Here is a 22,841-nt window from a genome sequence, read left to right on the forward strand (position 1 = left end):
CCATCCAGACTGTTCCTGTTTGCCTTTTGCTGACCACCCTCCAAGGGGCAGAGGAGACAGACTGAGGCTGAGCTGCAGATTCTGAGCTGCATTAACCGTCCAGCCAGGAAGCCGATAAATACGATTGGCAAAAAGTTGGACTGTTTTTTTTTCTTCCCAGGAAACTCAATCCACCCCAGGAACCTCGCTGGGGCCCTAGAGAGGCAAGTGAGGTGCAGCATCATTTTGGGGCTGGGCTAAGCGTACCAGGCAGCGTGGACAGAGGGAACAGGACTCTTCTGGGCAGGTGTCTGGTTGGCTATTCATATCACCACTGCGAATGGCTGAAGCGCCCCGGAGCTGGAGAGGCTGCATGCCAGCCAGAGAGGATGAGGGGACCCAGGGAAACCCCCAAGGGGCGGCAAGAGAAGGGAGTGTAGAACTGATGCAGCCTGCAGGCCTCCAACTGCACCAGGACTTGGACCCTCAACTGGACGAAATGAGAGGAGCCAGAGTGGCAGCAAGGGCACAGATGGAGGAGCAGTTCCTGAACCTGGCCATCAGAAAGCAGGTGTCCTACAGGTAGGAGCCTCCCCCTCACTGCACAACTTTGAGGCTAATGCAAAAAGTGATGGAAGCATCCCCGGCCAGTCCTGGGAACCTTCACGGCTCCCCTGTTTCCTTCACAGCAGCAGGGAGCTGCAAAACAGTGTCAGCCCTTCACTGCAGGTGCGTGTGGGACCTTCTGCGCAACAGAAGTTTCTTTTCCCACCCCAGATTTCTGAGGTCATCCCCTGGGGTAGCAGGGAGATGTGCCTGTGCCCATGCTCCAATGTGTGTGACTCTGGGGGCACCTGCTGACCTCCCTCACTGACCCATGTCTGTGTGGGGTTATTTTACACAAGGGGCTGTGGGAGCTGAGCCCTGGTGTACCTGTCCCATTGAGGGACCTTGTTCCAAATTGCTGTGGGTAGGGAGACTCACCATGCAGAGAAAGAGGGTGGTGGTGAGGGCTGTCTCTTGGTTCAATAGCTGGTAGCTTGTATTCTCATTGACCTTGGGCCTTTCGGCTCTTTTCTCCATCATGCCTGTCACTTTAAATTTTCCCCAAAGTCCGGTGCTAGGCCCAGCAATCCTGGGAGGTACAGATCAAATAGTGTCCCCCCGACAACCTCTGCCCAGGGAAACAACTGTCCCTCGCCCGGGCTTTTTCCCTTCTACTATCCCCGTAGTCCCTCTCCCCCTTTTCCTCTAACAGCTCTCTCCTGTTTCCCTTCTCTATCCATGGAGCTATGGCTTTCCTCAGGCCTTTCCCTAGCATGGTAGGCCCCACACATCTGCACAGCTGCCTCCTGAGGACACTGCCATGGCCTTGACAGTTGCTTTGCCTTCTGTGGTGCCATTTTCCTCCCTCTCCTCATTGTTGGACTCTCCTGGTCTGAGCTGAGACATTGTTCTTTCTCTCCCCCTTGTATCCCACAAGGTCAGTGGGCCTCAGCTGCAGCCACCCTGGAAGCTTAAAACCCCTGAGCAGTGATAAGTCGCTGAGGGGACTGATGCCGGTTCTCAGCTCTGACCTGGGAAACCTTCTGAGGCATGTTGTTGCAAAGGGACCCAGTATGGAATGATTTGCTCCTTGCATGGCTCTTCTTCCATTGAGTTTGCTCTGCCCCCAATTCCCCCATCCTCTACGTCCAAGAGGAGTTAGCCAGGGGGAGAGACAGCATTCTTGCTACTCTTCATGGCCCCTAATGAGGCTGCCCACTTCTATGAGCCGTTACCACACACATCCCCTGTCTGGATACCTAGTTGCGTTTTTATTCCTGAGTAGCTCCAGCCTCCTGTCTAGGGTTCTGCTCATGTCAAGGTGCCTTGAGTAGCTCGGACTCCATTCTCCTTCCTCCAAGAGGGAGGGCTGGGGCCAGATTGTCCTCTCTCACCATTTGAACCCTGGTGTAACACCATTGATCTCTGTGGAGTCATTCCTCAGTCTTACTGGTGTAAGTGAGAGGAGACCCAGGATCTAGCACTGCTTGCTAGAGTAGGAGGGGGCAAATATAGTATGGACTTCGGGATGGTTAGATGCTGTGGGATTGGGTCAAGAGGAGAAAGGTGGGGAACAGCTCTTGCTTTCTTGTGAGCTGGCTTGGATAATCCATCCCACTGGATCCTGCATTCTCCCCTTGGCTCTGTGTGATTGATTATTCATCAGGGGGCCTGATGAATTACAAAGAGAATCTGCCCTGAGGAGCTCAGAGTCTAAATATCTTATGCTGAGGAGACATGCAGAGTAGAAGGCTGGTCCCGTAATTAGGATGCTCACTTAGGCCTTGGGACGACTTGGGTTCAGTTCTCTGCTCTGCCACTGACTTCCTGCGTGACCTTGGGCAAGTCACTTGGTTTCTTTGTGCCTCAGTTCCCTGTGGAGATACTAGCACTTCCCTACCTCAGAGAGATGTGATGAGACTAAATGCGATAAAGATTGTAAGGCACTTAAATACTGCCATAACTGGGGGGCCATGCAGGTACCTTAGAAAGATCCCTATCTTTCTGGCAGGGCAGTATGGCAACCTTCTGCCAAGAGCTGACCAAACTCACCTGGTTGCTAGTTTCTGAGTGGGGAAAGGGGAAGTCCCAGTCCTGCATGGGCAGGCCCCTCCCCACCATGTTACTGGGTCGGGATCTCTGGGCCCCCCACTTACTCACAAAAGTGATGAGGTGCAGCAGGCTGCATGGTTTGGACCATGGGGATGATTTGCCTTAGTGTGGTGCTTTATCAGCTGTTTTAAAAGGTTTCTGCCCTACCACCAGCGAGAGTGAGGGCTTATCATGCACAGTGGAGGCCGCAGAGCAGGATTTTCCTTTCTTAGCTGTTTTCCTACAGATGTGCATGAACAGATTAGCTGGCTGCAATTATCCCAACCCCCCCAGGGGAGGAATGGAACATATTGCAACCTAATTTAATCAGCCTGGACTTGTTCCAACTCTAATATTTCTGGGGATCACTTTCATCCTGCTATGCTAGGCCTGATCTCCTCCACCTTACAGCTCTACTGATATTCCTCAGTCCTGACCTGCAGAGCCCCTGCTACTCTTCCAGCCCTGGGTCCTACACAGCTTGCAGATGCCCCTCATCCTGAACCCCAGCACCAGAGCTCTCTGGAAGAGACTCTGCCCGTGGTACTGAATTTCATGGGTTTCTGTGAAGGTGACGGGTTGACAGCATGTTCAGAACTAGGGAGATCTCCCTTGTGCCCTGATCAGGCTTTGCTGGCATCTAAGCAAAAACAGGATGGGGATGCTGTGGCGGGAAAGTGTCTCAAAGCAGGACTCTGCCCTAGGGGTCCTGTGAAGCCAGCAGGCCTGGCTGCTCCGTAGGGACAGCGTGGAACAGGCGCAGGTCTTTATTCCATTATGATACAGTGGATTCAGAGGTCAGCTCTGGGTGAGGTGAGGACATGATGGAGCCTTTGGCAGCTGGAAGGGTAGAGAGCTGCAGGCAGCATCTAGCCCTTGCTCTCTTCTCTTGTATGCTCAGCCCTAGACAAGGGCAGCCCTGCGTGTTGTACTTGAGCACCTCCTTTTGCCGTTGCTCAGTCATGGCGTAAGACTCGATAGGTGCTTACCCAAGGGCTTACATGTGGGAGGGTGCAGAGGGCTTCTGCAGTAGCTACTGAGTGTGAACACTGCTGTGCAGGACGGTCTCCTCCGTGCGTCACACTGATCAAAGCAGGTTTCATGCCACGTGAAGGTGCACTGGCCAGCAGAATAAATGGGGATTCTGAGTCCCTAACCGCTGGCATCAGTAGCTTGCCCAGCTCCTGCTGTGGCCCCATTAGCCAGCATGAGGGAGAGGTGACGTCAGTCATTATATAAAGGGGTTTGAAATGATCGGAAATGATATTTTAAGCCTCTGGATATTTAGTGCCTTCCAGAATTAGCTCCTGTGCTTCATGGAGTAGTGGAATGGGGGCTCAGTGCACAGATTATATTTAGTGCTTCCAGCAGCAGGTTCGTGCCAACCCTGCTAATGACGCTGAATTATGCCACAAACTCACTGCCTCAGGGACAACTGCCCCTTTGGGGAGATGCCTCCAAAGTACCAGCAATTCTTGCTCCCTCTGCCACCGCGATAAGAGGCTAAGCAGGTGCCAGATTTTAATGCTTGACACTCTGACAGTCACTCATGCTGTGACTCTGGGCAACACTTAGCCAAAATTGTCAAAGTAAGGAGCATAAAGTTAGGCTCAAATCCCCTTTTATTTAGGCCCTTCTACTGAAGTGGGCTGGTTTCCCACAGTGCGAGGCACCTGTAGCTCCCAGGCCTGGCAGCAGCAATCAGGGGTGCTTGGCCACTGTGAGAATCAGAGCATTTACCAAACTGAGGTGCCTCATTTTAGGCTTGCATGGTTGAATATTTTGGGCCACACTCTGCCTTGAACTCACTCCCAGACAAGCCCCCAAAGGGGAACCCACCCTGGCTCACTGGCCCAGGTAGCCCTGCACAGGAAGTGACACATTCGGATTCATCTGTTACACTGGCTGAGTCAATAATCATCCCCGCACCAGCTGCCCTGGTGCCAGGGAATCAGAGATTGCCCCAGAAGACACATGGCAAGCGACGAAGCCCTTGGCTGCGTGAAGCGGAGCATCCTCTTCTTTCTCCAGCAGAAACCTGGGAGCTGCATGGCAGGGCTTGGGCCTGTCCCTGCTGCAGCCTCAGGGATCTCAGCCATTTAATGTCTTTGGCACCTCTGCAGAGTTTCCCTGCAGATGCTTGGGATGCAGCTCACAGCATGAGCCTCCCTTCACCATCACAGCCTCTCAGCTCCGTGGGCTGTGCAGGAAGATGGGCATGGGCAGAGACTGGGGTGGGGGGCGGGTATGGGAGGGCATTGCCCCCCCCCGGATACATCACAGAGTTGATGCATGGAGGTGGGGGCTCCCAGATTTTGTTAGTTTCCCCACATGGGCTGCCAAGGGGGAGGGCAGGAGAGCAGTTCCTCACCCTCGCGGCAGAACTCCAGCGTGGGGTCGTTTCAGATTTACTAGCCTTTAAAATAAGAGACTTGTCCCTGAAACACCGACCTCTAGACATAGGGGCCACATTCTAATCACATCGTAGCAAGTGAACGTAAGATCTGAGCTTCTTCCCAAGCGTCTCAGTGTACAGCATTGACGGTGTCAAGCCCAGGTGAGTGACTGAGAGAAGAGGGAAGGTTAAATGTGAGTGGAATGTGCTTAGGCAGATGGGCAAAGGGGACAGGCTTTAGCAACAGATTTCTTTGATGTGTGCATTGCATGTGCTGAAGGAAATCATAATTACTGGACAGGGTCTGTTTTGTGCTGAGAAAACAGTTCACACTTGTTTTATTGAACAGCAAAAGAGCCCTCCCATCCCAGGAGAACAGGGTGTTTTTCTTTCTAAAAAGGGGACATAGGGAAAGAGAAAGTCTAACCTACCCGTCTTGCTGAAAGACACACATTCTGACACACGGCATATAAGGATTTCATTTCAGTTTAGCAATGTCAACAACATAGTTACATGAAAGTGCTCAGTTCTGTTTATTCAAGAATTTGTTTTTATGCTGTGTTGATTTTTAAGTGGTAGCTGGTAAACATGGTAACTAAGTTAAAACAAAAAACTAGGGGAGATTAAATAATGAATGAACCGCGTTTGTGATGTCAAGTGCACTGTAATTTACATACCGCTAACAATCGCTAAATCCAGCAGGTAGGCCTAGGCATATTATTAATAGTATTAGGACCCTTTCCTCCCCCCAATATAGAAGTCAGACTGTGCCAATGCAGCTGGGCCTCTTTGCACTGCACCCCAGAAAGCAAACAGCAGGGGCGCAGCGTGGCAGCCTGAGGCTGAGCTGTCCCCCTGGCTTGGGCGTGTTGTTGCTCATGTGCTCAGGACAGGAAATGTGCTGTGGCTCTTGCAAGGGCAGGAGAGCAGCAGGCAGTGAGTCCATTTCCTTTTTCCTTCTCAACCAGCAGGGCTCCACCTGGGCTCTGGAGACGTCCCCGAAGGCAGCAGCCAGCTCCAGCACTGCTCACCTGCGCTGGCCCAAGTGCACACTCAGCAATCCCTACCTCTTGGCCTTCATTTGCTCTACCAAGGCTGAGGCTAATAGGTCTCATTCCTGCCCTGCCAGACTCTCTCCTCTGCGGCTGCTTGGGCCAGTCAGCCTCTCTGGTCTATCCTGATGCTTTCTGCTGACAGCCCCATGCTGCCCCTCTTGAGGCAGAGCAGGGCCTGCTGCAGCAGCCTCGTGCTTGTTTCCTGCAGCGGTCCAGCGATGAGCTCTCATCTGCCCTGGCCTCCAGCATGGCATTAGCCCCACATGGAGACCGGTCATGCTGTAGCGTCTGCTCCTATGCCTGTTTTGCAGAGAATGAGGCCCCAAGGTGACTCATGGGCAGCTAATAAGGGCTGGGGCTACAGCATCATGGCTTCTCAGCAGGGCCACAGGGATGGCAGGTAGTACGCACCTGATGCTTCTCACAGGCTGTGCCAGGGAGCTAAATATAACCCAGAGCCAAGGGAGGGGGCTGCTTTGCATTGTAAATAACGAGGCGGGGGAGAGAGCTCTATGGCAGCCTGCTTCACATGCAAAGGGCAGAGTGGAGCCCGGGAGAGCCAGCAAGACCTGCAGAGGAGAGGAATCTGGACAGCCAGCGTTGCTGGTTGCATCTGCACCTCTGCTCTCATTCAGCTGTGGCTGGCTCCTGTGCAATCCAGGGGTTCAGCTCATTCATTAGCTGCTCTGCTTGCTACGTTGCAGAGAAAAACTATTGAAACACTGGTAAAGCTAAAGCATCCAAACCCCAGAGCAGGCAGCTGATACCAGGAGGCTGAGCACGGGAGAAAAACTGTACCCTGCTCCACTTCTGAGATGCAGCCCATTTGTAAACCCCTTCTGCTGAGCCACTGCCTAATGGCCCCTTTGCAGTTGCTGTGGTATAGTCAGATTAAATGTCAGGTTTCAGAGTAGCAGCCGTGTTAGTCTGTATTCGCAAAAAGAACAGGAGTACTTGTGGCACCTTAGAGACTAACAAATTTATTTGAGCATAAGCTTTTGTGGGCTAAAGCATCCGATGAAGTGGGCTGTAGCCCACGAAAGCTTATGCTAAAATAAATTTGTTAGTCTCTAAGGTGCCACAAGTACTCCTGTTCTTTTAGTCAGATTAAAGGAGCTGCACAGGGCCCTCAGGAGGGTACTCCCAATGGAGAAGGCCTTCTGCTGGAGCTGCAGAGATGGTTATGAGCCCTGGCAAAAGCCCTGGGGAATAGAGTTGAACTGGGGACAACAGGAAGTGTGGCTGGGAGCTGGTGCACAAAAGCTGCAAGGCACACAGGCATCTGGGCAGGAATTAGGGCTCCTGGCAATCCAAGTGACTCCACTTTACCCTGTGCCAGGCTGTGTGCCAGCCTGAATGTGCCAACAGTCAGACAAACTACTACCACATGTTATGTACTTGCAGGTGACACCATCTACTTCAGGATGGGACATTTCCCCCTGATGTGAAGTAGGGCTTGGGCTGAAATCAGAATAGGAGCTGCATCTGCATGGCCAACACACTAATTCCTGTAGCCTCAGCTAGCATATGATATTACTGCTCCCTGTATGGGTAACAGGCAGGTAAAGTAAGGGCTTATCCAGACCATTATTTGTTATAAGTGTATGGGATGTGCAGGGTTGGGTTTTATTAATTCATAAGGTTAAAGTCAGCAGAACTTGACCCTTTTATAAACTATCCCATGTTTACACTGAGCACAATGAACTCCCTTCCCCGTCAATTACAAGGTGGTCTAAATCTCTCTCCTTGACTCCGCTGCCTGCATTAGGAACATAATAGAATAGCTATCTGGGTAAGGTGGTGCACACCACTGCTGTCTTGTGGATGGAAATATCACTGCTCAGTTGTGTGTCATAGGTCCTGTACTGCTAAACAGGTAATGGAGATTCTTCTTTAGCCCATGTGTCTTATGGAGCAGAAGCCCCTGAGCTTTATCCCTGCTGCTCTTTGAGAGTCTCTGGGTGGTCTTGCTGTGCAGCTCATGGACTGTCACGAAGTCCTGGGTAGCTCAACACAGAGCAGAATCCTGGAGCTGCTGTCATTGAATGTGGGTGTGAGGAAATGAGATGCAAGAGCACACCAAGTGCACCAGCTCGCAGCAGGGGGGCTGTGTGCGGAAGGGGTGAACAGCTTCTTCCAGCTCAGCCTTTCCTCTGAATCCTGCCTGCTAGCCTTTTAATCACATTAATCGGCTGCACAGAACCACCTAATCAAATTCCCAATTATTCCCACCAAGCTGTGCCTGCAGCTCTTTGACAGAGCCATCCATCTATGCTTCCCTCTGTGCATCTGGGACAAAGGGAGTGCTGCTGCAAGAGCCTGCCGCTCACTGGCACTGCTGTAGCTAAGCTCAGCTTCTGGAGTCCCAGCTGGGTACCGCTGTGGGGAAGCTCACACTGCCAGAGTCTCAGCTACACTCTGACAGGAAGGCCTAGGTAAACTGTTTGCTCTTTGTAGTTCAGATCTCCGACGAATCTGGGGAGGTATCCCTGACTCCCTGTGTTTCCCTTGTTCCATCTGGGTAGATGGATTCACTTGCTAATGTATTCTCCTTCCACCTGCCCTGCTCTAGCTGGAATCCTGTCCATGGGACCAAGGACTTGGAAAAAATCCAGCCTGTATGTGTCAGGGAGTCACTTGGCTACTCCTGCTCTGGAACTCAGTCAGCTTTTTGACCAAGAGTTTGTTCCCCTCTCCGGAGCTGCATAGAGCTAGGCAGGTGCTTCCTGGGCTCAGCAGGCTGAGAGCTCCCAGGCAGGGGCCTCATTTCAGAAAAATGTTGTGGCAAAGTTGTGTCAGAATACAGAACATATGTGATATTATAGCCTGAAAAGGTGGGAGAAGTGGAAGACCTAATGGAGCATATAGACCTCTCAAAAGTCTGGGGGAGGGCAACTCCCCTAGGAAATGAGGCCCCTGCTCCCAAATGCATGGGGGAGGCACTCACAGCCCCATTTCCTCCATGTAGGTGCAGGCTATTTCACATCGAGTGTAGCCCAGGTCCTGGCTTGGGAAGGGCTGGCTTGAAGTGGTTTCCATTCTATACAGGATTTACAGTTTGGTTCAATGGCTCTCAGCACCCCTACTCTACAAATTGTTCCAGCGCCCTTGAGGCAGCTGGCTGCTACCGAGCCTGGCTGTGTGGAGGGCAGGCATGTGCCATTCCCAGCACCCTGCTGTAGCCCGGTCCTCTCCTCTTCCCTCCACGGCACGTTCCTTGCGCACGCTCAGTACGTGTGCAGTGTGGCAGAGAACCTTGCGCCATCTTCTAGCAGGCTTTTGGAAGTACAGTACCATTTTGGCTGGCCGGGGAGTGCTGGGGCAAAGAGATCCCGTCTTAGGGCTGCTGCGAACTGCCCTGGGTCTGCTGCATGGTAGGGGAGAGTCAGTTGGCAATTTCAGGTCCTCCCACGTGGGTGTTAGTGACACAGGGATGCAGCCTGTCTGTGCTTCCCCGAGTTTTCTGGGTGCAGTGTCTGTGAGGGAGTGACAGGGGCAATGATCATCCCAAATCCAGGGCAGAGCAGGTTGGCATATAATCCCTGGGCTCTTTTACCCTGTAACCCTCATTCAACACGTATGGGCCATGTTAAGTCTCTAGACCTGCCTGGTGTGATCTAGGTTTCCTGAAGCCTGAGCAGACTGACCAGGCTGCCTCCGCTCCTGTGCTGTTCACCTGAGACTGGCCCAGAGACGCCTTTCTAGCATTTATACTATGCCCGGTGCATGCTGGGGCAGGACTTTGGAAGTTCAGAGAGTCTTTCTTGAGGGGATACACATGTAATGTGAATGGGATCCAGCGACGGACCTTGCTGGAGCATGTTTGTGTTTCCATTAACCTGCCACAGTACAGTAGGAACAGGTCGCAAAAGTGCCCAGCGTTTCTCTGGAATTATGCGGCCTAAGTAAGTAGGAGCTGCTGGAGGCTATAAAATGTACAGGGAAAGTTGACTTGTGTTAGCTCTACCATCTACTTTGTAATGAAAGAGGGAAAATGGGAGGGAGCAGCTACAGAAATATGAAAGTCTCAAAGAACAGGGGGTTCCTTTGTGTGGCAAGGTCTTGATCAGTGGAACTGGAGTCACAGGGCCAGTGTTCCTTGGATAGTGTCTGTAACGGCCAGGGAATTATCATCCCAAATTCTGGGTCAGAGACTGACATGCAGTGCTTGGCTCTTCCACTTTTACTCTTGGGGGAATCCTGCACCCAAAAAATTAAAAATTCTGTGCACAATATTTTAAAATTCTGAAATTTTATTTGCAGAATAAATGTGAAGGCTCCAGGATGGCATTGAGGAGCACAGGCCACTGGTTGCACAGAGGCAGGAGATCACTGTGCAGTTCCCTCCCACCCTGGACATGGACTCAGTGGGGAGGCTGCACCCAAGTCTGACAGAGCACAAGGACTGGGCCTGCCCCAGAAACATGCCCCTCCTCCATGCCATGTGCACCAGGTGTGGGCAGGCAGGCTCAGAAAGTCAGGATCCAAGTGTGGAGGGATTTAGTGTGGGGGGATCCCACTGTGGGTTGAGAAGGTTCTGTGTGGAGCAATCTGGGTGTGGGCAGCTCAGTGGGGGATCTGGGTCCGGGGGGGATCTGGATGCACAGGAGCTTATTGGGGGGTTCTGGGTGCAACAGTAATGGGACTCTGCAGGGAGGTCCAGGTGAAGGTGGTTGGGGGTCAGCGGGGGGGGTCTGGATGTGGGGGAGGATAGAGCTTGGACAGTGGGTCTGGGTGTGAGGGATTTGTGGGGGGGGTCCAGATGCTGGGGGAGTGTGGCTCAGTGGGGTGGGGATTCAGGTGCAGGTGGCTCATTGGGGTGATCCACGTGCAGGGGGAATGGGGCTCATTGTGGAGGTTCTGAGTGTGTGGTGGGGTGAGGATCGGCAGGAGATTGTGGGTATGAGGGGTTCGGGATACACAGGGGTTGGGTGGTTGTGGAAGCAGCTCCCTGTACAGGCATCCCTCCCCCTGCAGCTGAGGAGTGATGGGTGCAGGAATCAGGGTTGGGGTGGGGGTGCAGGGGGGAAGTTTGCAGAGCTTCCTGCAGCTGGGGGAGAAATCTGGGGGTGGGAAAAGAGGAAGTCCCGTCCTCCCCAGCTCAGCCAGGACTAGTAGCTGAGCTGGGCAGGGTAGGGAGCAGAGTCTTCCCCAGTCCTACCACCTGCAGCACAGTGATTTACCTCTCTGCTGGCTGCCCTGGGCACCCAAAACATACTGCTGGGGAGGGTTGCATGACTGCTTTTGTGGCTTCCCTGTCAGAAAGTCATTTTTCTGCGGGGAAGCAAAGAAATCTGCAGGGGACATAAATTCTGCATGTGTGCAGTGGCACAGAATTCCCCCAGGACTACACCTTGTAACTGTATTCAGAAAGTATGGGCTGTGTTGAGCCTCTGGGTGTGTCTGGTGAGATCTAAAGGTTTCCTAAAGCCTGAGCAGATTCAGACTAAGCTGAGTATCCATGTGCTTGTAAAAGTGCTCATTCTTGTCTAGCTCCCACCACATTACACCGGGCGGTCTTGCTTTTCCCTTGCTGACGCAGGTGGTGGCTGTGAGTTTCAGGTATGTTCAGTCATCATAATAGACATGTTCAGACATATCAGTCTCATAACATAATGTGCTTTTGCCATTTCCACAAGGTCTGTAGCTTGTTTATCCAGCTTCCTTCTGATCTGCCACTGCCAGAAACTGTCTCAGTGTTAGTTAGTGCTGTTCTGGAGTGAGAAGGGGTAGCTGCAATAAGATGGACTGAGTAGCTGTGATTGTGATAGCTCTGAGTTTTTCTGTGTACTGGACCTTTGAATATCTCAGGTCTCTCTCTGCCTGTCTTGAGCAGCTGCCATTTTCTGTGATTGTATGATGGGGGTGGGAGTGAGAGACACTATATTCTACCATGGAGACTTTACTCTTGTGCTTTCTTGTTTTGTTGATCTGTTAATTTGTGGTGAAATGTACTGGATCTGAAAGGTGCTTGGATCCCACTGGTGGGTGTGATATAAGAACCTGGATAGATGAAATGTTCCCAAGCCTGGGGAATACAACTGTCCCTACAGTATGTATATTGTGTGTTACTTGCAGTGTCTGAGTCAATCCTGAGTCCAGGCAGGTGGCGGCCTGGGGTGTCACTCAGTGTATTTGCTACTGAGGCTGCCTCTTTTGAGGTGTCTGGCTGATCTGAGGTGCTTTGTCCCTGCGGGACTGATTTCTCCATCCCAGAGTCCTGAGCACCAAGGCTTGTTTCCTCTTGCCTAAGCTGGAGTAGAGGCTTCTCTGGACAGGCTTCTGGGCATCCCAGCTCTGCAAAGGAACTTAGCTTGTGGTGTGGGCTGTCCAGGGCTGGAGTATTGTTCAGTGTGGTGCAGCAACAGCGTTAGCTGTGCTTTCAGGAAGTGCAGAAAGAGGAACCAGGTGAAGAGAATGAACAAAGCCACTATTCCCTCACAATTCTGATGGCAGAGAGCTGGCAAGGACCTGCCCGTGGAATGACTCCAAAACTCAACCACAGGGAGAAGCAGGAGAGTGGACCCAGGCTACAGTGAGGAGCATCTGCCTGCACTGCAGCAGATGTGGCGGCACCAGTCATGGGACGTCCCCCAAAGCCTACCAGAGGCCACAGATACAAGGTACCCCCTGTGCCTGGGTCTCTTGCTCTTGGGTGCTAGTTTTCTCTTGCTTGTTGGGCTGATGCCTTCTGCTTCTAGTGCTGACAGCAGCCACTTATATCTTACCTTGAGGGGGAAGGTTTCTTTGGAGCTTGTTGTGTTCCCAGATCCTTGTCTGTAATCCCCTTCCCTTATCCCAATGGCTGTGGTAGGGTATTGAGATTTCCTGGCTCTAACATTCAATGGGTGTCTATGTACGTAGTCAGTTTGTTCCTGCATCTGATTCTATTTGCATATGGAGCGAGTGATGTGTCCTGCTAGGGAAAGGGGTGGGGGGAGAGGCTCATAAGACTGTCTGCCCCTCCCCCTCCCCCGAGTCTGCTGGAAATGAGTTGTGGAAGAGGCTCCTTAACTCCTGCCTAGAAAAGGTTGTGGGGACACCTAGGACTAAGCATTTCCCTGGGGTGCCTGGCCCACAATGACAACCTCCCCAGATGTCTAGCAGGGGGTCTTCCCCTTCCAGCCTTTACACACTGAGCCCTCAGCCTGACTTTGCCTGGTTCAGGGAGAGACACTGAGCTCACAGGCCCCATCTCACTTCCAAAGTTACTTTTTTTCTGTGCAAAAAGGATTGGCAGCTCCTCTCACCAGGAAACAGGTTTCCTTGGTGAAATCAACATCTCCATTATTAAACATAACTCTAAAACCTCGGTGTGTCCTCAGGGATGTTGATCTGTGGAGCAGGCCAGCATGTGCAAAGCTTTCAATTAGGATTGTCAATTAATTGCAGTTAACTCACATGATTAACTCAAAAAAATTAAGTATCAGAGAGGTAGCTGTGTTAGTCTGGATCTGTAAAAGCAGCAAAGAATCCTGTGGCACCGTATAGACTAACAGACATTTTGGAGCATGAGCTTTTGTGGGTGAATACCCACTTCGTCAGAGGCATGCATCTGACGAAGTGGGTATTCACCCATGAAAGCTCATGCTCCAAAACGTCTGTTAGTCTATAAGATGCCACAGGATTCTTTGCTGCTTTCAAAAAAATTAATGGCAATTAAAAAAATTAATGGCGATTAATCGCACTGTTAAACAATCGAATACCAATTGAAATGTATTAAATATTTTTGATGTTTTTTCTACATTTTCAAATATATTGATTTCAATTACAACACAGAATACAAAGTGTACAGTGCTCACTTTATATTATTTTTATTACAAATATCTGCACTGTAAAATGATAGATAAAAGAAATAGTATTCTTCAATTCACCTCATACAAGTACTGTAGTGCAATCTCTTTATCGTGAAAGTGCCACTTACAAATGTATATATATTTTTGTTTCATAACTGCACATTGTTTTATTTTTAACTCATTTTTTTGTACATAATTCTACATTTGTAAGTTCCACTTTCACGATAAAGAGATTGCACTACAATACTTGTCTGAGGCGAATTGAAAAATACTATTTCTTTTGTTTTTACAGTGCAAATATTTGTAATAAAAAATAAATATAAAGTGTGCACTGTACACTTTGTATTCTGCGTTGTAACTGAAATCAATATATTTGAAAACATCCAAAAATATTTAAATAAATAGTATTCTATTATTTATAGTGCGATTAATCACGATTAATTTTTTGAATCGCTTGACAGCCCTACTTTCTATTTCAAAATCTGTGAGGAAAACATTTGATTACCTGGGGGAAAATAGAGAGACCTTCGAAGTGTGAAATAAGCTTGACGCTGACTTGGAAATGTATAGAGGGGATTAAACCCAAGTCCACTGTACAGCCCTCTCCTGGGGAGATGCTGTCTCCAGCTCTGCAGCAACCTCGTGGTCTGCATCTGACCTTTTAGTAGCATTCCTACTGCTTGTTCTGACAATTGAGCATTATAGGCTTGAATTGTGGGTGTATAAGTGAGGCAGCAAAAGGAAGGGGCTTGGAGCCCAAGAGGTCGTAGGGGTAGGAGATGCTGAGGACGGGCAGTCTGGGGGAACGATAGTTTCTGAGGCAGCTATATGAGCTCAGCCCATGTCTCTCTCTGGGGTAAGAATTAGCTGGGCTGATCTCTCATTCCCAACCACCAAGGAGATGGGGAGGGATTTTTACTCTGAATAAAATGCAGTGACCTGTAATCAGTAATATTGGAGAATGTAGCGAGGGGAGTTTCCAGCAAGCTCCTGGGCTGCTCTGAGATCCTGCTCCCATGAGCTTAAGTGCAGAACGGAAGGATGCCTGTTTGGCTACTAGCCCAACCTGTGCGTGTGGTGTTCCTGCCCATTCTTCCACAGAAAACAGGAGCATGTGGCTAGGGCTGGCCAAGCACCAGGTAACAATGGTGCATGATTTAACAAGTCTTCCTAGCCATACAGAATAGGAGACACTGCAGTTCAGAACTTGTGCACAGGATATTGCCAGAGCTTGGTGCAAAGGGGGCAAATAGTGTTGGAGAGCAGAGTATGGTGAGTAATATAATTTTACAACTCCCTGCTTCTTGCAAAGATCTTGCCATTTAACAAGTATGATATGGCCACAACATGTGCTAGGCTAGAGAATACTGGCAGTGGGGGAATAGCGCTCACTGTTTGTCACAGGAACATATTGCAACCTGTGTGGTAGTTTGGACAAGGAAATAAGCAACCCGCCTGGCTTCTGCCTTTGCTGGAATCATCTGTCTGCTGAGGAAGTTGAGAACTAATTTGTCCAGGTCTCTGTGTGACACGTGGGGGATAAAGAGAGAAGTGGATAGAGAGCATGGGGCAACTTTTAAGGAGAGGAACTTGAAAGCTATTGGACAGTCCCTGCCTTGTCTCTGGGGCTTTCCTGAATTGATATGAATCAAGGGAGCTGATTTTAGGGCCTAAGGAGCTGTTGGGGACACACTCAAGGAAAATTCAGATGGTTCCTCTGGGGAGATGCACAGTTAAGAATCTGGCCTCACTTTCCCCTTGCTTTGATTTTAGTATCATCATTATCTGTATCCAGAGGCCCTAATCAGCAGTGGGTATCATTGAGCTGGACACTGCGTTAACACAATGCTGCCCAGAAGGACTCACAGTCCAATTTTAAACAGGACGCTACAGTGAGTGAAACAAAAGAGGGAAGGGGAAGCTCTCTTGTTTTTGAGTTTGGGCAGCAGCTTCCTGCTAGCATGACAGAGGGAGTGTGAGCGACACTACTTTACTTCCTGAGCTGACAGGCTGACTGGGAGGGGGCTCAGCATATACAGGGCCCCTGCACTGTAAGGTGCTGAACACACAGTTGAGGGTCTGGATCTCTTGAGTTTTAATTCTGGCCCTGACAGTGGTGCCCTACATAATCGTGGGCAGGGCTCTTCCTCTCTCTGCCTCTGTTTTCCCATCTGTAACATGGGGGATGTGGTCTTGACCCTCTTGGCAGAGGGATTGTGAGGCTTCAGGAGTTAGTAGTGTCTGCAGAGAATTTTAACAGTGGGAGGTTGTCACAGGGTTCGTGCCACTCACTGCTAGGGCACCTCTTTGTGACTTGCCACTGGTTTGACACCTTTTCTTGTGGCTTCTCTGCCCTTTGTCCCAGTCTTTCACTCTGGGGCCTCTCTCACACTCCACACACTTCAGCGCTTTCTCTTCATCGCTTGGCCTTCTGGCCAGGTCACTATAGTTTTTCCTCTTTCAGAGTATCAGTCTCTGTAAACAGGGGGAATCTTCAAAGCCCAATGCCTTGTCTGTGCCACTCCTGCAGCAACTGGTAGGGAACCTTCTACACTAGGTTCCAGCGTAGGGACCCTGCACTCAGCAGCTAAGATCCAGATAGTTTCAGCCTTGCTGTTGTTTCCCCTAGGCTTCTTCCTACTCCTTTCTCTCCACCCTGAGAGTGACCACTGATTCTCTCCCCCTGGAGCAGCCCCTTTCTGCTCTCCTCTTCCTGCCTAGCTGGGCTTCAGATTCAATGAGGGCTATATAACCAGCGTACACCTCACTCAGTGCAGCCCATCCTGGCAGATAGATCCTTCTGAGCCATTTTAACTCCTTCAGGGGTGGTGTGGGGTGAACACCCCATCACAGAAGTACTGGATAAGTGGTAAGCACTAGTCCTTCTCCTCCCTTTGCTGTGTAAACACTTTAGTTCTCCATACACCTTGCTATGGCCCATAGGCCAATAACAGTAGTAGCCACAGGAATCAGTCATGGGGTGGCCCTTGGGACAGGTCCTGAAACATCCTTGCCCCTCCAGGTACACTGTGAGCTGGAATGGGTTCATTTCAAAGCTACCTGCTCCTATTGATACCAGCTTCCATCCCAGTAAAGCTTCACCACTCAAGCATCTACCAGTGTGGCTATCTGTGTCTTGCTGTGTGAGTTGCTTGCAGGCTACTGATCCAAAGGGGAGCAACAGCAGCTTCCCATGGGGGAATCAAGTCTATGGAATGAGGCTGTCCCTGGATCATGCTTTCTTGCTGCCTGGTAAATTAGGTCTTGCTAAAGCATTTCTGGGACATGGAGAGCCAGCTGAAGCCAAGGTGGCATTTAGACAGAGAACGGATGAGATTGGAGCTCAGCCTCTGACTTGCTTGGGGTGATGGTGACCAGGTGGCCTGAAATCTCGGATATCAACAGGGCACTACAGCAAGGAAGTTCACACAGCTAGAGTCACAGATGGCATTGCCTGGCAGTGCTGTGTGGAAGCTTGTGCTACTGGAGTCCTAGTTAACTCTTCCTTAACCAGAATGACACCATCCTCATTCTAATGTGGATCAGTGGCATTGAGTTTTGTCTCTGTGCGGCAGCTTTTTGGCTAAGATGTGTTAACTGTTGTCAAATGAGGTTGATTTGGTGTCAGATAATGTAAGGCTTCTTCAATGCACTAAGACAAATAAGGTGTTGAGACAATTGCACGAAAGTGAAAGGGTTGGCAGGATGTGGCTTTGCTGTAGATGAACCAATCCAAACATAACGAAGGCACTGCCGAGATAGTCTTTGTGCTGGCACCAACAAGGCACTGCTCTGAGGAAGCTCACATCAGTAGAATCTTAATTCAAGCTAAACAGGGTCAGTTCCGATCAGTATTTAGATGGCAGACCTCCGAAGAACATCCCCAGGGTGTTGGGGCTTCAGCAGGTGGCACTATATGCACAGTCAGCACCAAACTAGTCTCCCTGCACAGTGCGGAAGCCATTGGATGAGCCATCCCAGCGAGCTCAGGAAGGATCCCACAGAGCTCATTCCCCAGGGTCTCAGTCAAATCCCCTTGGCGGCCTTCATTTCCCGCTGGCGAGTCATTTCCCTCCCTTCCTGCCCTGCGCCGGTCCCCCCAGAGCAGGCTGCCCAGTGCCCCGGGGAACTGTCCAGCGGGCAAGCGGACGCTGAGTTGAGCGCAGCGGCAGGGCCGGGGACTGGGGCGGCGGCGGGTCCGGCCGGGCAGGGATATTGTTGCGTGGGGCTCTGAGCTCCCTCCAGCAGCTCGCTGGGCCCGAAAGCGGCGGCCCCAGAGCGGGGCTGTCCCCTCCCCGGCGGCCTTGCACTGGCTGCCCCCGCGCCGCATCGCCCCCTTTGCAGCCCGCTGCCGCCTGGAGGCAGGGGCGGGCCCCGCCGGCTGGCTGCAGTGTGGGGCTCCGACGGCAGGTGGGGCTGCCGGCCTGGCGTTGCCGCGCGGAGGCAGCTGCCCGGGCAGCTATCGGGGTCCTCGGGCGCTACCTTGCGCGGCTCAGCGCTGCCTCTTCCTGCATCGCTCCGGCTGCCCCGGGGACGCGCCCGGCTGGGCATGAGCCAGGCTGCCGGCGGGGGCGGGGCGTGCTGTGCTTTCCCAGCCTCGGGGCCAGGCGGGGGGCTGGGCTGTCTCCGGCGCGCTCCTGCCGCGGCACCGCATGGGCAGGTGGCCCCCGCTGAGCGCCGGCACCCACGGCTATGACAGGGGCGCCCGGCGGCAGGTGAGCGCAGAGCCCCGGGGCCGGGGCCGCCACGGGTCATGGAGCCGCAGGAGCAGGAGGGGTGCGCGGGGGCCAGCGCTTCCAGCTCCCCGTCCTCCACCAGCTCGGAGATCTCGCTGGAGCCGGAGAAGGGCCCCGCGCTGGGGCGAAGGCACAGCAACAAGAGATTCACGGGGCTCAGGATCTTCGGGCGCAGGTGAGCGGCGAGGGAGCAACGTGCCCTCGTGGGAACTGGGCCGTGGGGCAGGTGGCCAGGGGCTGCAGTGTTCCCGGCCAGACTGTCCCGGGGGCCGCTTGTCTGCAACTGTGTCTTAATGTGGGCTCTGGTTCAGGATCCTGGGCACCGTAGCCTGGCTTGCCCTAACACAGGTGCCTGCTGTGCTGATGCCCAGAGCTCGCTCCCCCTAAGCTCTGGTCTTAGGGTCTACACTTTAAGTTTTGTGGGTATAGCTATGTCACTTACGAGGGGAAATAAATCATGCCCCTAACCAGTGTAGCAATGCCTGCAGAAGCCCCAGCCAAGTTATACCAGCAGAAAGGTACTTTTTGCCAGTATAGCGTATTTCATTTTGAGGACTGGCTTGAGCTATACTGGCAGAAGAACTCTTGCTGGTGTAAGCTGCATCTCTGCTAGAAGGATTTGTTACTATAACTATGGTTTTCTAATGTAGACCAGGCCCAAGTCTTTACTGTCATATTCCTGATGCTGCAGCTTGCAGGGTGGGAGGTATGTAGAGTTTGGAGAGAACCAACTACAGTTTAGCATTTCTAAAGAACTTCACAAGTCAGGCACAACACCTCTTCCCCTTCCCTCATGCTTGCCATTGGACTTCTTTCTTTTGTTGCTTACTATATGGTTAAACTTAGGAACTCATTGCTGCAGTATACTATTGAGTCAGAAAAAGAAAAACTCACTAGTATATCAGCAGTGACACTAGCTTCTGTACAAGCGCAAGGGGTATTGATCCTCATACTTCAGAACATCTGTTGATCAGTAGGTGGAGTCAGCAAGAAATCCGAGTGTATGGTGTCATGAAACTAGCTTCTGGCTGTTGGAAATAGAAGAGGAGGCTACATGGACCATTGGTCTGTTGTTATTTTTTGTTGTTGTTGTTTTTGCTACGGTGGGAGGTGATATGAGGCAAGAAACTCCCTGTTATTCATACCCAGCCCATTTCCCCTAGACACACCTTTCCCTTGCTCCTGGGACCCTCAGATAGTACTGTTCACCCTCTGGTGAGTGAACTTGAGCTGTGTTGTTGCTGGTTCACACTTCCTGATGTTTGCTGATTCCTGTAGAACTTAGACTGTATGCTTCTTTGAAGCAAGGACCATGTCTTTGTACTGTGTGTGTATGTACAGTACCAAGTTTAATGGGGACCTGATCCTGACCGGAGTCTCTGGGTGTTTATATAATAGAAATACTAAATAATCAGATTGGGAATTCTCCCCTGCAATACCAGTGGAAGAGGTTCTATGTGGGCTTATGTGGAGAATCTAGGAACTCCTAGATATAAAGCCCTTGTCTCATCCTCTCCTTAAATTGCATTGGATCAGCCTGCCTTGGAGGTCTGAGAGGAGGCAGGACTGTTCATATATAGTAAAGCCAGAAGGGACAATTTTGACCATCTAGCCTGACTTCCTGAGTAACACGGGCCACAGAACTTCCCCTAAATAATTCCTGGAGCAGAGCTTTTAGAAAAACACCCAGTCTTGATTTAAGCATTGTCAGTGATGAAGAATTCACCATGACCCTTTGTAAATTGTTCCAATGGTTAATTACCTTCACTGTTTTAAAACAAAAACAAAAAACAACACACACACCCCCCACAAATTTTAATTATTTCCGGTCTCTTATCCAATTAGAGATAAGAGCACAGCTGGAGTGGAGACAGAGCTTGGCTATTGAAGAGGTGTGTTGGGAGTGGCATCCCAGGAATTGGTATTAGGGACAGTATGCATCCCAGATGAACAGAGAGGCACATATCAGCTGGGTTGGGGTATGGGGACTGGTGAACAGAAGGAGCTGTTTCTTCAGGTTTCCTGTTGTTCCAGTGTTTGTGACTTGACTTCGTGCTTGTGGGGCAGAGGGATCTCCAGACCAGGAAGGATTGGGTCTCTTACAGTATGTCTGTACTGGGGTGGGGGAGGAGGGGAAGGAAATCCATGGTAGCGAGTCTCAGAGCCCAGGTCAACTGACTTGGGCTTATGCTACAAGGCTCAAAATGGCAGTATAGATACCTGTAGTATAGTATAGATCAGAGGTTCTCAAACTGGTCCGCGGCCCACCAAAGGTCCGCGAGCTCCATTCAGGTGGTCTGCAGATAGTTCCTTTTAAGGTGCGCATGCCTGGGTGGCCGCACACAAAAAAATGAAGGGCCACCCACCTAATTAGTGGAGCTGCGCAGGTGTGGCTCTGCTAATTAGGTGCCTGGACCCTAGAGAAGGTGTAAGGTGAGGTGATGGCCTTGTTGGGAATAGGGATTAGGTGGGAGGGGGCAGTGGGGTGAGAAGAAGGGGTGGGGGGAATTTGAGATGTGCAGGACTGCGGCGGCAGCTAGAGAAAGAGATGACTTTCCCCAGCTCCAAGGCTGTGGCTGCTGGGGAGAGACCCCCAGCCCCTCCTTCCCAGCCCCTGCTTGAGGGCTGCCACGGCAGGAGAGAGAGGGCACATCCATTGCATTAGAAAGGTAAGACTACTGGTATTAAAATATGAGTTTTGTGCTTTTATTTGTAAGACAAAAAAACATTTATTGTTAAGGTTTATTCACATAGCACTTTTATCCAAAACACTTTACAATAGTTCGCTAATGGTACAAGCAACATTTGGAAAGATCATTAAGTGGTCCGCTGAGACCCTTAGCAATTTTCAAGTGGTCCGTGGAAAAAAAAATTTGAGAACCATTGGTATAGATACCAATACTGCTATTTTGAGCCCTGTAGTGTGAGCCCGAGTCAATTGAAAGTGTTTTTTGCAATATAGCTGTAGCCATAGGAGCAGGCACCATGTCTTCCTCTGTATCTTGTGCTCCTTTCTCCTTCTCACTGGGCCACGTTCTATCCTTCGACTGAGGAGCTTCTCTTCAGAAAGATATATGAGCTCTCTGCTTACTCTTTGTGCAAGTAGCGTCAGTACCACTTGCTTTGATGGGAGTGTGGGAAGGGGCTGTGTAGGTCTGTGCGCCTGGCAAGCAGGGTCAGGCTGCTGTCCTTGGACTCACGGATTCTGTGTGTCACAGATGTACCCTCACTGGGCTGAGCAGGGAGCTCTGTGTGGGAGGCTGATGGTGTGGATAGGAGCAGGCCATAATTTCAGTCCTAGAGACGTAATTAGAGGCTCCTGCCCGCAAGAGAGCGGCCTAGTGTCTGATTAGGCAGTGAACAATATGCAATGACAAAGGACTGGACCAGATGTTGTGGTGACAGCTGGTTGAGTCGGTGGGTAATCACATTGGTCATTGTGGAAGCTGCACTGTGCTCTGTATGGTGGGTGTTACTAAATGGTCACCTGTACGGTAAATGTTACTAAGCGGTTGCTAGTCTGTTCACAGATTGCAAAATAATTCAAGGTAATACGTGGTGAATAAGTGTGAATCAAATACACTTTGTTCCTGCCTTCCTGGCCTCTGCTATTCCGTTCCTGGGCAGCCCATATAGAGCTCTGACAATGCCCCTTAATCCTGACATGCCCCTTTCCCCACACCCTGCTATTCCAGTCCTGGGACATCTCCACAACTGAAGCTGCTGACTGTGTGTGGGGAGTATGTGAGGGTTATTTTTCCTGGTAATGTCAGAAATTTTGAGGCAGGTGCAGAACCTTGCAGGTTAAGAGCTTGGCTAAGCTGTGAAGTGTCCTGGGGATGAGCTGGACACAATAGTGAAGGGGTGGTGATGTTTTTGGACTCTCAATGAGCACTGTTTCCTTTGAATCTCTGAATATAAGTTGAGTAAAGGGAAACTTTATCCTCCCCCACAGCTCTCTTTCCTGCAGATATGGGACTCTGGCTTCTCTGGTTTGTTTCTGCACTCTGAGCTGACTGAGTAACATCTCCTTTCCTCTCTGGGTGTGACAGAACTATCCTGCAGCCCCTGGGAGACGGTAGGAAATGAGTGCCATCTGCCCCCCACAGAGCATTAAGCCTGCAAGCCTAGCTGGTGCTTCAGGCAATGATTGTGATGTCCCCATGGCTGTGAGGCTCTGGGGTGCTTGCTTGTACTCCATTTTCCTTGCCTACAGGCCCCATGTGCTGCTTCCTCCCCCATC

General features: G+C 51.0%; 1 protein-coding gene across 11 annotated transcripts in view; it reads left to right on the plus strand.

Annotated features, from left to right (window-relative positions):
- Positions 1–244: 244 nt before the first annotated feature.
- DGKZ (diacylglycerol kinase zeta) overlaps positions 245–22,841 on the plus strand; it is a 97,896-nt gene continuing 75,299 nt past the window's right edge. For 4 of the 11 annotated variants that reach the window (XM_075065273.1, XM_075065276.1, XM_032775092.2 and 1 more), the window contains exon 1: positions 256–561. In XM_075065273.1, the coding sequence (XP_074921374.1) occupies positions 320–561 (242 nt within the window). In that variant the 5' untranslated portion in view covers positions 256–319. Of the gene's footprint in view, positions 562–12,457; positions 12,690–18,445; positions 18,774–22,841 lie in introns of those variants that run through there. The other 7 variants (XM_075065275.1, XM_075065280.1, XM_032775090.2 and 4 more) reach the window with 6 other exon arrangements.

This window comes from Chelonoidis abingdonii, chromosome 4 (genome assembly GCF_003597395.2).
Source record: "Chelonoidis abingdonii isolate Lonesome George chromosome 4, CheloAbing_2.0, whole genome shotgun sequence".
NCBI classification, from domain to species: domain Eukaryota; kingdom Metazoa; phylum Chordata; order Testudines; family Testudinidae; genus Chelonoidis; species Chelonoidis abingdonii.